This window comes from Leucoraja erinacea, chromosome 5 (assembly GCF_028641065.1).
Source record: "Leucoraja erinacea ecotype New England chromosome 5, Leri_hhj_1, whole genome shotgun sequence".
Taxonomy (NCBI): Eukaryota; Metazoa; Chordata; class Chondrichthyes; order Rajiformes; family Rajidae; genus Leucoraja; species Leucoraja erinaceus.
Genome location: NC_073381.1, coordinates 27,582,083 through 27,599,942, shown reverse-complemented (window position 1 = coordinate 27,599,942; position 17,860 = coordinate 27,582,083). Strand labels below are relative to the sequence as shown.

The window sequence follows — 17,860 nt, the reverse complement described above, 5'->3', positions numbered from 1 at the left end:
AGAATCTGCCTTCACTACCCACTGAGGCAGATGATTTCCACACTTGCCACTCTCTATGAGAAAAAGTGTTTCCTCGTCTCCGTTCTAAATGGCTTACTCCTTAAAGCTGAGTCTCACGTTGCGAGTTGACACAAGAGGTACCCCGAGTTAAAACTCATGGTAATAACGTACGAATAACGTACGGAACTCGTGGACGCAACTTAGAGACTCGTGGCGCTAACGGCAGGTACTCGTGAAACTTGTCAACTCTTGCAAAAAATCAAACATGTTTAAAATTTTCCACAATTCAATTTTACTCTTGTGGTTAAGAATTGAAACATTTTAACTCGTTGTAAGAACGTAGTGGCCCGTGCGTTTACCTTAGTGTATCGTGAGTCTACCGTGGGAACTCTTTAACTCAGCGGGCAGGCAGCAGCAGATTGTCGCTCCCTTCAGTTTCCCAACGACAATCACCTGTCATAACTCGAGAGAGATCATGCACTGTTGTAGGTCTCCTTTGCACGTCGGTGTTTCTGTCTTTCTCCACTCATTGTTGGCCCTATCTGTCACCACCCCCACCTACACCCCTCTGCTTCCCGACCATGTGTGTGACCCCTTCCCTCCTCTCTCCAGCTCCCCGCCCATTGCACCGGCGCGGTGCAACAATGAGTGGAGAAAGACAGAAACACCGACGTGCAAAGGAGACCTACAACAGTGCATGATCTCTCTCGCGTTATGGCAGGTGATTGTCGCCTGCCCGCTGTTCCTGACCCTAAAGCCTTGGGATCGTTGCCCTTCGTGTTGGTGTGGAGGGGGAGGGGGGTATTGTGTGTTTGGTCGCCCCCTGCTATCCCAGGGACAGGGAGACACAGCGGCTTTTGAGGCTGGTGGGCAATCACTTCCAAAGTGTCTGCCCACACAGTCAGTACACCTCTCCTACACTTGTCTCCCGCACTAAGATCATCCCGCAGAGAATGATCCCAGCCTAACCAAAGAGCCATGTCACCCCAGACAGATTAATTACGCCCCCCCCCCCCCCCCCCCCCCCCCCCCCCCCCCAACCTCTCTCCACCTCAACTCACGCCTGGGCACCAAAGCAGCTCAGGAGGCGAACCCTGAGCTCCGTCTCACAACAATCTGTATGTGCACATCCGTCCACATTCAGTGTGTAGACATGGCAGTAAATTCAATTAAAACATATCAAACCTGGGTGTTTCAAACAAATCATAAGTATAACTGCTCTGGCACTGGATGGTGCACATTTTCCCTTTGTAGGTCACATCAATAGATGCGGCCGCTCTGAATTATATCTTTAAAACAAAGCCACAGGATGGAGAGGTCTTCGTTAACACTGTTGCTTATTAAAACATAAACTGTTGCTTATTAAAACAAACCTTCAATCAGGATTGGCTCAAGAGTAACTCGGGAGACGAACTTGGAACATCGCAGACATGACAAGTAAACGGCAAACTTGTCATACCCGTGGGAACTCGGTTAAACTCTTGATCATACACTTGCAATCTCGTACACAACCACGAGCCTTTCACTCGGGGTACCTCTTGTGTCAACTCGCAACGTGAGACTGAGCTTTCATTCTTAAATATCGTCATACAATCAGTTCATGCATCTGCGCGACAGGCAGGCTGTACATCAAGATTCAAGAGAGTTTATTGTCATGTGTCCCTGATAGGACAATGAAATTCTTGCTTTGCTTCAGTACAACAGAACATAGTAGGCATGACTACAGAACAGATCAGTGTGTCCATACACCATTGTATAAATATATACACACATGAATAAATAAACTGATAAAGTGCAAATAACAGATAATGGGTTATTAATGTTCAGAGTATTGGCTGAGCCAAGTTTAATAACCTAATGGCTGTGGGGAAGTAGCTATTCCTGAACCTGGTCGTTGCAGTCTTCAGGCTCCTGTACCTTCTACCTGAAGGTAGCAGGGAGATGAGTGTGTGGCCAGGATGATGTGGGTCCTTGATGATGCTGCCGGCCTTTTTGAGGCGACTGCAATAGATCCCCTCGATGGAAGGGAGGTTCAGAGCCGATGATGGACTGGGCAGTGTTTACTACTTTTTGTAGACTTTTCCTCTCCAGGGCGCTCAAGTTGCCGAACCAAGCCATGATGCAACCGGTCAGCATGCTCTCTACCGTGCACCTGTAGAAGTTAGAGAGAGTCCTCCTTGACAAACTGATGCTCCGTAGCCTTCTCAGGAAGTAGAGGCGCTGATGTGCTTTCTTAATAATTGCATCAGTGTTCTTGGACCAGGAAAGATCTTCAGAGATGTGCACGCCCAGGAATTTGAAGCTCTTGACCCTTTCAACCACCGACCCATTGATATAAACAGGACTGTGGGTCCCCATCCTACTCCTTCCAAAGTCCACAATCAATTCCATGGTTTAGCTGGTGTTGAGGGCCAGGTTATTGTGCTGGCACCATATGGACAGTCCCTCGATCTCTCTTCTATACCCTGACTCATCCTCATCAGTGATACATCCCACAACAATGGTGTCGTCAGCGAACTTGATGATGGAGTTCGCACTATGACCGGCTACGCAGTCATGAGTATAGAGTGAGTACAGCAGGGGGCTGAGCACGCAGCCTTAAGGTGCTCCCGTGCTGATCGTTATCGAGGCTGACACATTTCTACCAATACAAACAGACTGTGGTCTGTGAAAGAGGAAGTCGAGGATCAGAACAGCTATGGTGAAGATTGGTACAGATGATAGACACAAAATGCTGCAGTAACTCAGCGGGTCAGGCAGCATCCCTGACTCAGATAACATTTCAGGTTGAGAGCCTTCTTCAGACTGAGAGAAGAAAATTAGTTCTTGTTTTGAATGAATGGCTGCTACCACCACATAATTTTACAACCTCTGAATAATTCCCAATAAAGAAATGAATAAAGTTAAAATATTTTTGTATTCTGATTATTTTTAATAGCTTTAGAATATCTTAGAATGTCAAACACATTTGAAGTATCAGACAGATTTGGCAACCAGATAAATCAATGATTTTTACTGATGTTCATTGGCGACACTTGTTCAGGCACTTCCTTTCACTCGCCACTCCATGTATCAGTGACACTCCTCAGGACCTCACTGTTCATAAATTCATAATTGATAGGAGCAGAATTAGGCCATTCAGCCCATAAAATCTACTCTGCCGTTCAATCATGGCTGATCTATCTTTCCCTCAACCCTCTTCTCTTGACTTCTCCCCATAACCCTTGGCACCTGTACTAATTACGAATCTATCTATCTCTGCCTTAAAAATGTCCATTGACTTGGCCTCCACAGCCTTCTGTGGCTGTGGCACAGATTCACCACCCTCTGACTAAAGAAATTCCTTCTCATCTCCTTCCTAAAGGAAGGTCCTGTTGAGGGATTGTTCAACGAGAGTATAAATTTATCACCAAATTCAGGTTAGTATTTGCAACTTGTGCAAATACATTTGAATTCATATTACAAACTGGTTTCAGTGTATGTCAATGTATTCTTTCACTGTGGGATAGTAGGGATGATGGGGAATTCACTGATTAAAAACACTCCTTCCATGGCCATGATTATCTTTCTACCGGGTAAGCTGATGATAATTCTCACACAAGCAGCTGATTTCACAAGCTTCAACCATCCCCTGTGCTGAGTGTCTGTGTATGTGAGTGAGTGAGGCAGTAGACTGGAAGGGGGGGGGGGGGGGGGGGGGGGGGGGGGCGGGGAGCCAACCATCAAATGTGAGTATCCCAATGGATGTCAACCCACTGATGTCCTATCTAGGCTGGTCCTACATGCCCATGTTTGATCCATATCCCTCTCAACTTTTCATATCCATCTACCTGTACAAATATTTTTTACATGGTGTTATGGTGTTATTGTACCTGCTTCAACATTTGGCAGTTTATTCCACACACCCACTACCCTCAGTGTTGTTGACCCTCAGGTTCCTATCAAATGTTTCCCCTCAAACATTAAATCTATGTCCTCTAGTTCTTGATTCCCTACCTGGGAAAAACTCTGGGCATCCATCCTATTTAGTCCCCTCATGATTTTATACACCTCACCCCCCCCCCCCCCCCCCCCCCCCCTTCCCCTCCCCCCCCCCGAGCTCCTTTAAAAAAAAATATTTCTGCACTCCAAAGACATACAGGTTTGTAGGTTAATTGACTTACATAAAATTGAAATTGTCCCTTGTGTGTGTAGGATAGTGTTAGTGTGTGGGGATCGCTGGACGACTGCGGAATTGGTGGCCCAAAGGGCCTGTTTCCGCACTGTATCTCTAAACTAAACTAAACTAAACTTCAAACCACAAGCAAAAAGAGTCAGGAAGGTTGTGAGACATGAGGTAACTCCAAAAGCAACCAGAAAATAACAACATTCCCAAAGCTGTACTTTTAAGAGGATGTGGTTTGGACAGATACCCAGAAGATACAATTGCTAGGACATCACAAATGTAAATCCTTTTTTGTAAGAAGCACATTGCCAGCTCCAGAATATCCCTAAAACTGCAGAGCTAGCATGCAACCAACCTTTCAAACTGTGGAAGAATGCAATGGGACAAATGTTCTCCATCTGTGCTGCACAATTCCATGGTCATTTATTTTGATGTAATGGTAGAAATTATAACAAAGCAGTAAGTGCATTGTCTTTGGCACCACCATGCTTATCCTCATCTACCTATTTATTATATCTAGATGCATTTGAGATCCCAATTACGTCTGCATTATGTAAAGATTGATCCTTCAATGGTCAATTAGATCTTATGGTTTTCATTAAGACAGTACATCTTATTGCAATAATTGGCTCAGTCATTAGGCCATGACGTTCATTTTCATCAATATAGACTATTCCAAGTTTCTGGTTGTCTACCAAAATTACAAAAAAAAAGTGTAATGAATGCAAGGATGAAATACATAGCTCATCACTTACGAGAAAATAGAACATGACATCATCAATCCAGCCTTATAGCAAATTAATTTCAGACATAAAGTTGCTAAATCATTTGTAGGTATGTGAATGAATTGTAAGGGAAATCAGAATCAAAGGGTGAGGTTTTTAAATAAAAACAGCACAGAAGGTCAGGCAGCATCGGTGGAGAAAGAAATTGAATTGTGTCCAGTCAATGACAACTGTTTCAGTCAATGTTTCCATGAGTGGCGGCACAGAGGCCAACTAGTGGAGTTGCTGTCTTACATCACATGAGACTCGGGTTCAATCCTTTCATCAGAGTGCTGTTTATGTCAACTTCAGTCACCTTCACCATGACAGCACCACTTGACACATGCTCCCTCCCCTCTCCTTTCAACATTCTGAAGAAACTATGCCTTCGTATTGTATCTCCTGGTTCACTCTTCCACCACCGCCAATATTCTACTCATTGTATTTTTTGTGGAAAACCGCAGATGATGCTATTGCAGGAGATGCCTTGGACTTCCTCCCTTCCCATTGTCCAAGAACTCACATACTCTTTTTTGGTTAAGTGCTGATTTGTGGATATTTTTTCCAATTTAGGACACCACACATGTTACTCATGATGCTGTTTTCACTGCAAATCCAATGCAGATTGAGTGATGTTTTGCATGCCACCTACATTCGGTCCGCAAGGTTCACCTTGTGCTTCATATTGGTTGTCACTTTAGGTTTCTATCCCCTATCTGCTCTGGCTTTCCCCCCGAGGTCTGTGGTAACTGCTACAACAAAGCTCAACGAAAGAATTAGGACATTTCATAAACCTACAACATTGTACTGTAAAGGATGCAAGACCAGCTTTTACCAGCCTTCTCTGTTGTTATTGATTTGATTTCTTTTTTTGCCTTTTGACCTAATTCAATTTCAGACATTCAGCATTTTAGTTGAGTCTCACATATTCAACCTTTATTTTTCTCTTTAGGTATTTCAGATCAAGTCTTCCTGTTTACAACTCCTCCAGATATATTCTAACCACCCTCTTTCAGTCAGCACCACTGCATCTCGCATCATTCAACGTCATCGCAACTTGATCCTATCATAGACCTTGTCATTTGATCTCTCCGCCCCTCCTTCTTTACCCTACCCTTTCAAACTTGTATAATCTTTAACTTTCCCCAGCTCTGACCAAAGGTCGTTGAGACAAGGCAGGTTCTCTGTCTGCGGAAGCTTCCCAACAATCTATCGGGAATTCAAAGAGGGGCTTCACAGTTTTCCAACCTGTGTAAACCCATTTTAGTTCTTTGATGTACTCTGAGGTCAGCTGTTTGTTTAGTTTATTTTAGAGATTTAGCACAGAAACAGGCACTTTGGCTCACCGGGTATACACCGACCAGCAATCACCGCATATTAACACAATCCTACACACACTAGGGACAATCTTACACTTATACCAAGTCAATTAATCTACAAAACTGTACATATTTGGAGTGTGGGAGGAACCCAAACTTCTTGGAGAAAACCCACGCAGGTCACATTGAGAACGTACAAACTCCATACAGACAAGCATTGATAGACAGGATCAAACCCGGGTCTCTAGCGCTGTAAGGCAGCAACTCTACCGCTGTGCCACCGTGCTGCCCAACTTGGTATTCAACGTTCCCATTCCCAAGCTTGCCTTCTCATTCTCATATATTAATGATTTGGAAGAGGGAATTAGGAGCAACACTAGCAAGTTTGCAGATGACACAAAGCTGGGTGGCAGTGTGAACTGTGAAGAGGATGTTAGGAGGTTGCAGGGTGACCTGGACAGGTTAAGTGAGTGGGCAGATGCGTGGCAGATGCAGTATAATGTAGATAAATGTGAGGTTATCCACTTTGGTGGCAAAAACAAGGGGGCAGATTATTATCTCAATGGAGTTAGGTTAGGTAAGGGGGAGGTGCAGCGAGACCTGGGCGTCCTTGTACACCGGTCACTGAAAGTTGGCTTACGGGTACAGCAGGCAGTGAAGAAAGCTAATGGAATGTTGGCCTTCATAACAAGAGGATTTCAGTACAGGAGTCAAGAGGTTCTTCTACAGTTGTATAGGGCTCTGGTGAGACCACATCTGGAGTATTGTGTAGTTTTGGCCTCCTAATTTGAGGAAGGACATCCTTGTGATTGAGGCTGTGCAGCGTAGGTTCACAAGATTGATCCCTGGGATGGCGGGACTGTCATATGAGAAAAGATTGAAAAGACTAGGCTTGTATTCACTGGAGTTTAGAAGGATAAGGGGATATCTTATAGAAACATATAAAATTATAAAAGGACTGGACAGGCTAGATGCAGGAAAAATGTTCCCAATGTTGGGCGAGTCCAAAACCAGGGGCCACAGTCTTAGAATAAAGGGGAGATCATTTAAGACTGAGGTGAGAAAAAACTTCTTCAACCAGAGGGTTGTGAATTTATGAAATTCCCTGCCACAGAGGGCAGTGGAGGCCAAGTCACTGGATGGATTTAAGAGAGTTAGATAGAGCTCTATGAGCTAGTGGAGTCAAGGGATATGGGGAGAAGGCAGGCACGGGTTATTGATAGGGGACGATCAGCCATGATCACAATGAATGGCGGTGCTGGCTCGAAGGGCCAAATGGCCTCCTCCTGCACCTATTTTCTATGTTTCTATGTTTCTCCTGTACATGTCTGCATTGTTTCATGTAATCATGTGTTTTATGACTGTTGGCAGATCAATTTTTCTCCTGGGAAAAAGTATCGTATCGTAAGCCCAAAGGAGACAGTGGTCAGAGAAGAACCAGGGGTCAGTGGCATTGTTGGATTTGAAAGAACAGGCCGGGATGTCGTCAGTACAAGCGTACACATCGAACAGCTGCAGTGTAGAGTTAAGGTCCTGTCCCACTTACGCGACCTTGGCTCGCAAATTACGAGACCTCGTGGTCGCTTGAGCCGTACGGGCACTGTATGGCCGCGCGGAGCCGGCCCCACTTAGAAGTGCGGAGTTGTGCGGGGCAGGTCCCGACATCGCGCGAGGTTCCGAAATTCTTGCTGTGGCCGAAATCTTCGCGCGCCATGACCTGTCGGCCCGCGTACACAGCGTCTTGACGGCGTACGCCTAGCGCGTGGTGTTGCGCGATGACGTCACCGCCCGGCGTGGCATTGCATGATGTCACCGCCTGACGCCGTGCGATGCCTAAATTCAGTCGGCCCGCCTCCTGCCCAGCTGATTGGTAAGCATGATGTAAATGACGTCACGCGCGTACTTAGCGCGAACTTGGCGCGACTTCTGCTTCAAACGCACGCAATCCCATGCAAATGGGACAGGCCCTTTACGGTACATTACGAGGACACCTCCTAACCCCATCCATGACTCCACTGATTGAGAAGTTGCCACATTGCATCTGGATACCCAGACTGGAAACGCAACAATCATTTAGTTTAGTTTAGATACAGAAACAGGCCCCTCGACTCGCAGAGACTGCGTTGACCAGTGATCTCCGTCCATACTACTGAGTTTGTGGGGCTACCATTGCTACCCCCTCTGATAGCTGCGGAGGTGTATGCCAGTGTGTAGGAAGGAACTGCAGATGCTGGTTTAAGCAGTAGACACAAAATGCTCGAGTAACTCAGCGGGACAGGCAGCATCTCTGGAGAGAAGGAATAGGTGACGTTACGGTTCAAGTCTGAAGCCCACACTCTTGCATAAAACTCACATCTGCCTTGACCTTGGCAAAATGCTGCAAGCCATTAACCTCGCACAGCGCTTTTTACACCGCATACCACAGCGCTTATTACACTACCTACTGTTTGGACAGTCTCAATGCACGTTGCCTGCCCTCAAATTGCCCCCCTCGCTGCTTTCCAACATCACAAAGTTTTACACCAGAGGTGCTCCTGATGAGGAAACTGCAGTGCAACGGAACACCCAACCCGGCGCTTGGGTGTCGTGAGTGGGTAAGGAGGTTTTTAAGGTACCCACTCTCCTTCCGAGGTGGGCTCAGGCGGCAGTAGTAGCAGCTGTAGGGGGAGAAGGAGGGAGCCTGTTGCACGGCACTGGCTCTCCGTGTGCCGAAGCCCCGCCCCGGGAGCCGAGGCTGCTACAAGAGGCGGGCGACAGGGCTCGGTCCGGGCAGAGTTCGGGTCACGGGACAGGCGTGTGGTAGTGCTGTTGCGGCAGCCGATCTGCGCGCTTCTTGATCTAACCTAGGTTGCAAAAACACAGCCCTTGGTTCACTCCTCCCCCGCATCGCACCATCTGCAACGTGAAGGAAGCAGCGGGAAGACCAACTTTCCAGTGATGGGCAACGTGTACAGTAACAGACGCACGGCTGTTGCTTGCCAGCCGGGATGTTGGATCCAGTGTTTTTCTGGAGGTGCGTCTTGTCAGCATGTCGCACAGTGGAGAACAGTGAACCAACTTGACCGCTTCTGGATAGGATCAAACGTCTCTTTACTCTGATTATTCGTCCTTCCCCCTCCCTCCCAGAATTGTTGAGTCATCTTTCTGAGTAACAATTTGTTGCTCCAGCTGCCTTTAGTCACACTGGAAATGATTTTCGCGCAGATGGTCGACATATAGTGGGGAGCTTGTGATGTGATTCCCGGTATCTCAGAGCGCTTTATGTGAAAATGTGCAAAAAAAAAGCACGTTTGAGGAAGGTTGCCTGCAGCATTCTTCACGGCTCTTTCTGATGCCTGGTTGTCTGTGCAGCTGGACAAAGCCAGGACAACAGTGAAAGAAAGGCTGGAGCAGACTCGCTGACGCCAGCCCCACAGAGCTCCCACCAGCTCTGGAGCTGGCCAAAGATTGCTCGCAGGACTTTACTTCGCCAGCTCATTTTCTTTATTTTCTCCTTGTGACCGGAATAAAGTACAAGGGAAGCTTTTGTGTGTGTGTGTATATGTGAGAGAGAGAGAAATAGTTAAAAGGGTCGTTATGGATCGATGCGCCTTAACTTTTTTGACAGTTAATTGCAGATAGTTATCAGAAGTCTAAATTTTGGAAGCGATTCCTTTTTTTAAAGGAACAATTTAATTTATTAAGTTTTACGTTTTTTTCCCCCGAGTATATATTTTTTTAATTGGATGCTTTTGCTTAAATCAGCGAAAGTTTTTATTTCTTAATTATGTTCGAGCTGATGGCATTTTAAGCCTTTTGTATGATATGGCACTTGTCACATGTACCAAGGTACACTGAAATTCATTATTCTAGAGTTCAGTACAAGTATCACCATACATACATATATACTGGCTGTAAGTCCCATTCCTTCTCTCTAGAGATGCTGCCATTGCCGCGATTTACGCCAGTATTTTGTCTTATTTTCGGTGTAAGTCAGCATCTGCAGTTCCTTCCTGAACATAAGCACTTGGATACATACATATTAGATAAGCATCTGCAACCACAGTATGTATTTTGAGCTTAAAATCCATATACATTTTATTTGTGCATTGGGAACGGCCGAGATAACTTTGTCCCCCCTCTAAAATGCAACTTCAGAAATGCAAATAGTCCAGGTGTGTGGACCCTAAAGGCGGATAGATCGGCGGCGAGGTGGCGAATTCAACGGCAATGGGCGGTGAGTAATGGCAACGCTGCCCCGCTGCAGCGCCCCGGCGGCCGTTGCCATGGCAGCCGCCTGAGCGGCGCCGCGCTCCGCTGGCCGGAGGGCGGCTGTGAATGGGTGACGTCACGGGGCTGGCGCCAGCGAGGCTGCAGTGGGTCGGAGGGAGCTGCTAGCGGCCGCTGCTCCTTGCCAATTCATCAGCTGTCGGTGGCGGGGAGCAGGGCCGATGCACACAGCTGGGCCGGCAACACAAAAGGACACAATGCAAGAAAAGCCGCCTGCACCAGATGTGGACTTGGGAATTTGAACGCTTTAAGCTTTCTTGCATTTGCATCACTGCTTACTACACATATCCACACACACGCACAGAAAGCGAATGGTACTGCAGGCGATAGGAGCACAAAGAAAAAGAATCTGCAGTGGTGTATGTTAAATAAAGAAATGAAATAGACCTGGCCGTTATTTTTATTTTTATATTATTCTTTATTCGCCCCGCGAGTTCTTCGGGATCTGGGAACTCGTATACCTGTGCATTGCATACTGTTGCAGATAAAAGGTAATCCAACTAGTTTTTTCAATAACCATTGGATCGATGCCACATGAATTGTATCCAATTTTTATCCAAATAATTAAGATTGCCTTTATTCTTTACCCTGTCGCGTTAATGTCAATGCACGCGGAGAGGAAATCACATTCCGTTACTCTGCAAATAAAAGTTGCAAACGCTTTGAAACCTTACGATTTTTTTTACCACATTGAAAAGTGAAAAATATCATGGACTATCATTATTTTTAAAACAAATATCACTTATATTTTTGATATAATTAAATAAACTTTCATTATCCATGCAAAATGGTACATAACTATTTGATTTTAAAATACAATTATTTTATGTACCATTTTGACAGGATAATGAAATTCAGCTTATTTCACCAGATCAAAATACAGCAAGTGAGATAGCAAGAACCAAGATAACACCTAAACACACACTCACGATGCAGTAGTCCTGTTAAGATCGAGAAACGTAACGATGGCTAGATTTTTTAAATATGCTATTGTAGCACTGAACCATTGGGATGGAGACAATGAACTTCCGATACTTTGCACTAACTGCTTAAACAAATCCATTACATCAACAGTTTAGTCCGTTGAAAAGGTGCGCTGTGGTTCACAATGGTTTATGCCTACATAATAAAAGTAAAACTGAAAAAAAAACGGATTTGCAGATAACTTCAAGCATCAAAAGCAGACGTGACTCAAAAAACCCCAACTCATGGGCAGTGTTTACCGCATTTCTTAATTGAAAGGCAATTCCAGTAATAGTTTACCAAAAAAGGAACACAGCATTTTTAAACGAATCAATGCATTTAATTACTGTGAAGTTTACTGGGGATCATCATAAGGCAAATTCCACACAATATTCATGTCATGCAAGCTTTGACTTAGAACAATATAAACCATTCATATTACATTTAAATAGGCCAACCATTCGGTCTGTGCTGGTTTTCAGATCAATCCCATTCCCCCATTTATTTCTCAGTAATTTATGCTCTTTCACATGCCCATCAATTCCCCTGAATCTGCCAGTACCCACGTACAATAGGAGAGGTTCGTAGTAACCAGTTAATGCACTGATCAGCACGTCCTTGGGGCGGGAAGAAACTGGAGCACCCGGGGAAAACTCAGGGGAGTTGATGGGCATGTGAAAGTGAAAGAGCATAAATTACTGAGAAATAAATGAGGGGATGGGATTCATCTGAAAACCAGCATAGACCAAATGATTGGTCTATGCTTACAATATCCTGTTGTGCTGCAGCAAGCAAGAATTTCATTGACCTATCTGGGAAATGACAATAAACTCTCTTGATCTGAAAACCTGGAAGACCACACAGAGGATGCGCAGACAGAGCAGCAGATCTCAGTTCTTTTGAAAGGTCTTCCATTTGAATGGTCTACTCAGTTTCTCCTCGTGTAGATGCGGCAGGCCTGCTGAGAAAGTACAGCGTTTTCTCTTTTCATCTTACCATGGGTCTCCATCAAACCCAGGTCCAGCACGGTGCTACCCTGCTGCATGACTTGTGAAGCTAGTTCAAGGCAGCAGAGAGGGGTGGTTCCTGATGATTCTGGAGCCAATAATAAAATTACATCACATCAAAAAAAGTGTCAGGTTCATTTATATAACCACATGCAATGTGTACAAATGTAAACTTCAACTTATAATGTCTGAAGGATCTTAATCCAATGTTATGTCCGGTCAATATAACATACATAGGTGGCATTATTTATGATAATAATAATAATAATATCTTTTATTATCATTGCACATAAGCGCAACGAGATTTGGTATGCACCTTCCATCCGATGTCATAACATAAATAACTAATAAAATTTAGATTTAGATATCCTGAGAACATGGATTGTAAAAAGAACAGTAAAATAGTCAAAACAGTTCAACAGACTAAAGTGCAGATGTGTCTGTGTGACGTGACCATCTGAGGGAGACAGTCCAGGGGGGATGGGGGGCACTAAGCAGGGCCGGTTCAGAGCCGCTATAGCTCTGGGAATGAAGCTGTTCCTGAGTCTGGAGGTTCGGGCGTAGAAGGCCTTGTAACGTCTGCCGGAGGGAAGTAGTTCGAACAGTCCATTACAAGGGTGTGAGGAGTCTTTATGGATGCTGACGACCTATACATGATCTATAATGTCTTGGGGTATTCGTACTATTGTATAATTCCTAATGGCCTCTTATTTTAAGTGTGTAACCTTTAAGATCAATAAGCTGTTTCCTAAAGTCAATTCCATACATTGGTAACGTTTTCAAAGTCAATACTGCAATTTTAGCGAACACTAAAAGGTTGGTGCCCAGCATGACCCTGTTGTTTCAATTGTCATGTCCCGTTGCTAGTGACCAGGCAATGGTTCTTTAAGCAGAAGAACCAAATACTCGACTTGAGATCCGAAATACCTGCTGCTAATTACCTGCACATTTAAAAAACATGCTTGTTCTGTTAACAAATAAAGCAAATGCAGAGCATCACAAAATAAGATGTAAGCGAACAACATTGCGCCTGTGCTTTTAGTGTATGTAATAAAAGGTGACGTTTATGACTGGGCATTAATACTTTTGTTTTTGTACATTATGCTCATTACACCATCTCCTGGGAAAGTACAAATATAAATCACTAACATAAAACAAAAATTCCAAATCTTGAACCATATGTATGAATATGTGTGTTACCAAACAGCTGTTTAAAAAAAATAAAATGTGAAAAATGCTAGAAATAGTCAGCAAACCGGGTAGCATGTGTGCAGAAATAAACCAAGTACATATTTCAGACTGATGACGTCTCAACAGTTTTTTGCTCCTTGCTTAAAAGTACACACTCTAATAACACTCTCAAATATTCAGTGTTGCCACAAAAAACTTCTGTTACTTTCATCCTTGGATAAATTGCTGACCATGGAGGAAGCCTCTGTGAAACTCACACAATGGCAAGAGAAAAAGCTGGGACTGTATGGGATACTTGTTCATGCTGGTTCCTAATGTCCAAACACACTGAACTACCCATTGATATTTGTCACCCTCAACCTTTTTTCATGAACATACTTAATATTGAAATATCTTAGATAATACTAATATTGAATGTAAGATCACTCCATTGCAATGTTTAAGAAACAATTTCACAGGTACATGGATATGACAGATTTAGAGGAATATGGGCCAAACGCAGGCAGGTGGGACTGGTGCAGATGGGATATGTTGGCTGGTGTGGGCAAGTTGGGCTGAAGGGCCTGTTTCCACGCTGTATCCCTCTATGAGTCCAATAATACATACTGCGTACACTTTTCAATGAAAACGGGAATAAGGAAATATTGTCCATTACTCTGCCCCAAATATAAATTAAGTATCTTTACTTTTAGTAATTATTGTAAGGCCTGTTTAACGAGATGATAGCTACATGGCGCAGATCAATCACATGCCTTGGTCAACATCTTGTGACGAACGCAGACAGTACAAATTAATTTGCTAAAATGTAGGCTTTCGTTATGCAAGTCTTTAAATTACGCGGAAAATCGTGGATGGTCGGTCCCTTTAAATGTCCACAGTCAAATTAAAAAATATTTCAGGTTCCTTGTTGCATTGATGAAGCCCGCCTTTGCTGCAATGTAATTGGCACAGGAGCCGTGAAAAGGGTGGGGTGGCTGGAGGAGACAAACCAATGCAAATGCGGATCCGTGCTATTGACATTTCACAGAGAGCCAATGATGTGGACCAGGGAAGGAACACATTAAAGCCCGGAGTTTTGGTATAAATAAGCGAACTGGCAACGGATAGACACAGAAAACAACGGCCGGGCACCAGTAGGTGTAGTAGCAAGGAATACCTCTTGTGCAGTATTTGAAAAAAAAAAACGCATTTCCCCCCCAAAAGTCTCCAAGATCTAAAAGGTTCCGAGATGAAAGCTGTCAGCCCGATCCGTTCGAGCAGGAAACAAAGCAGCGGCGACATTGCGCGGGGCCTGTCAGAGCAGAGCCTTGCAATCTCCAGAGGCAAAGCGCCGCTGGACGAGCCGCTTGGCCTGCTCTACAACATGAACGACTGTTACTCCAAACTGAAGGAGCTGGTGCCCAGCATCCCGCAGAACAAGAAAGTCAGCAAAATGGAAATCCTCCAGCATGTCATCGATTACATTCTGGATCTGCAGATCGCTTTGGACACGCACCCCTCTTCTATCGTTCTCCATCAAAGCCAGAACTCCCCCTCCAGAACGCCCCTGTCAGCACTCAACACAGACGTTGCCATCCTATCTTTACAGGTATTGTCTCCCGTACAGTCTCCCACTAAACGCATGCTGATGTTAGGTCGGCCACTTCAAATCTCTTAATATTGCGATGAAACTGCATTTTAAGTTTTGCAGAAAAATATAACTCGGTTGCATTAGTTCATTTATCCTCGTGCTTGAATATGCGATTGCATCTCAGTCTCCGTTTTAATCGGTGGGGATTCACATTTTCTTTTGCTTTTTACTAGGCATCTGAATTCCCCAAACAGTTGTTGACGGACGACAGTAAGACGTTTTGTCGTTGATCAACTGGTAAGTGTAAATTCCCATTCTGTGCTTGTGCGTTGTGTATGTATGTTGCTGCTCGAACCAGTTTAGTTTTGATTTAGAAAACCACGATTAGAGAAACTATCGCTCAATTATAACACGTGAGGCGAGTCTCATAAATGAAGTAGATGCGATGGTGCCTTGTAGACATTTCTGCCGCTAACGTTATAAGAACGAGCTCTGATTTTTTTAATAATCCATTTTGCAAAATGTCAGTGTTTTTTAGATAAATCTCCCTTGATCTGGTCTTCTAGTAGTCATACTTAGCCCTATACGTAAAGTCGTAACAACAATCTCTCAGTTACATTTGTCTTTAAATGCAATCCAACAAACAACTGCAGCCCCGGGTGGATGCACGTGAGTTTGTTTTAAGAGGCGCTTTTGTACAGTCCCGGCTTAGGGGCGGCTGGAGTCTTGCAAAGTGCTGTTTGTGCGGCTTCCTCTGTGGCGCCAGTCTGTCCGAAGGCCCAAGCTGTGTGTGTTTTGTTACTAACACGCCCCTCTTTCTATTCAATGTGTCGCAGGTGTTCGCACATCACGAGGCCTGAGCTGATGTAGCCCCTGGAGCGATCGCAGCCAAGTGACCCAACAACAATCATTGACTGAATGACTTTCTGAGTGATCCTCCAGTTCCCTTTCACCCGGTCTGATCGGTTATTTATAAACGGACTGAATGCCCTTTCTTCATTTGGAAGGCTCGCAGTTGTTTTTTTTTCCTAGTTTCATTATTAATATATCCCAGATGAGGGAAGCGCGCACATACACATACATACGCACAAACACACACACACACACACAAGGACTATCGCCGATGGAAGAAGACTTCATCTTGTGAAGGTGGAGCGTGGCCAGAAAGAGATCTATCTACTTGTTGATTTAAAAGAAACCATTTTGCCAGGTTTTATTCTGGCAAAGAACTGGCGCTGAGTTTGTAAGATATACAACCTTGTGAACTCTGATCAGAGTATTGTGTATAGTAGCAGAGATGTGCATTTCTGCGACGTTGTAATGCTGTACTTAATTATGCTGAAACTTTTTATAAAAGTTAATATTGTAAATCGTACTTTTTATACAAAATAAATCGTTGCTTACTGAATGTGAAATTACTTCATTGCGCTTGGAGTATGTGAGAAACTGGTCTGTTGGATACCACAGCATCGCTTCTTTGAGTCATTAGTGTGTACACTATTCCTAGAAATTGGGTAAACCTGGATCTGCGCGTGTAAGAATATGCAGCCCAGACCAGCATGCCAATTGGTTCGATTCTAAAGGAAAAGCCAATACATTTGTGAGATGAGCTAAGCTGCTTTGCTTTTAAATTAGTTATTGGTTAATGCTCGTATTTTAGTCTTATTTTTTTGTTGTTAGGATGGACTTTCTGGTTACAATTACAAACTTTTTACAAATATCTGCAATTTTCTATGTACTTGCCCAACGATGATGTCCTGACCTCTTTTTACACAAGCTAGTAGTTTCAAGTGAAAACTCATTAAGATTCCAAGAGACTGCACTTCATAACAAATGAGATCTAGATAAAGTGGGTTCAAGGCCGTTTCAAAATAAAGGCATTAGTTGACGATTAAAAATTATCACAATTAAAAAAGGAAAAATAAACCTTTATGTATCAACTTGTGTAATGCTTTATGCGTAATTTAATTATGTGTTTAAAATAATTATGCCCCCTGCGTTGAACTCGCTTCTGTTGATTGGAATCACGGCTTCTACTCGAGAACTTCCAACTGCAGTATTGGGTCGCGCAGCTGTTAGTTAAGCTGGGTTAGCCAGTTTCCCTGCTCCTTATTGCTGCAACTATGTCTCTGAAAGAAACTTGCGAAATCTCACCTGTACGCAGACACATTAACCTGAGTTTAAACGGGCGTGTGGGAGGCGTCAGCGAGTCTCGAGCTGTTGCCCTTTCCTGCCCTTGACAGCACCGCCCACACACACACACACGGAGACAGATGCTCATGGCTGTCTGCAGCCTCATTGCAATGCACTACACCGGCTTGGGAACGACCGCGTAGTTCTCACGGTGTTAAAGATGCTTTCACTGGGAAAACTCCCCAGGTCAGACCTCGAACTTGCATAACTGGGAAGTTCCCTGCCCGTTCCCCGCCGCATCTAGTGCATCCGCTTTGGGAAAATATTGCCGCGCTGTTCACACTAGTTTGGTGCCCACACCACAGTCTTGACGCTGACCAGTGCACACAAGGCGAGGGACTCTCCGCCGAATTCCTGCACGGACAGGCAGAGGAGCTCGAGATATGTTGGTTTGCCACTCAAGCCACGACCACATGGGT

At 44.4% G+C, this 17,860-nt stretch overlaps 1 protein-coding gene across 1 annotated transcript; it reads left to right on the top strand.

Annotated features, from left to right (window-relative positions):
- Positions 1–14,763: 14,763 nt before the first annotated feature.
- id2a (inhibitor of DNA binding 2a) lies at positions 14,764–16,656 on the top strand. The gene is made up of 3 exons (XM_055635283.1): positions 14,764–15,266; positions 15,482–15,545; positions 16,085–16,656. The coding sequence occupies exons 1-2, from the start codon at positions 14,907–14,909 to the stop codon at positions 15,536–15,538; spliced, it is 417 nt and encodes a 138-aa protein (XP_055491258.1). The 5' UTR covers positions 14,764–14,906; the 3' UTR covers positions 15,539–15,545; positions 16,085–16,656.
- The last annotated feature ends 1,204 nt before the right edge of the window (positions 16,657–17,860 follow it).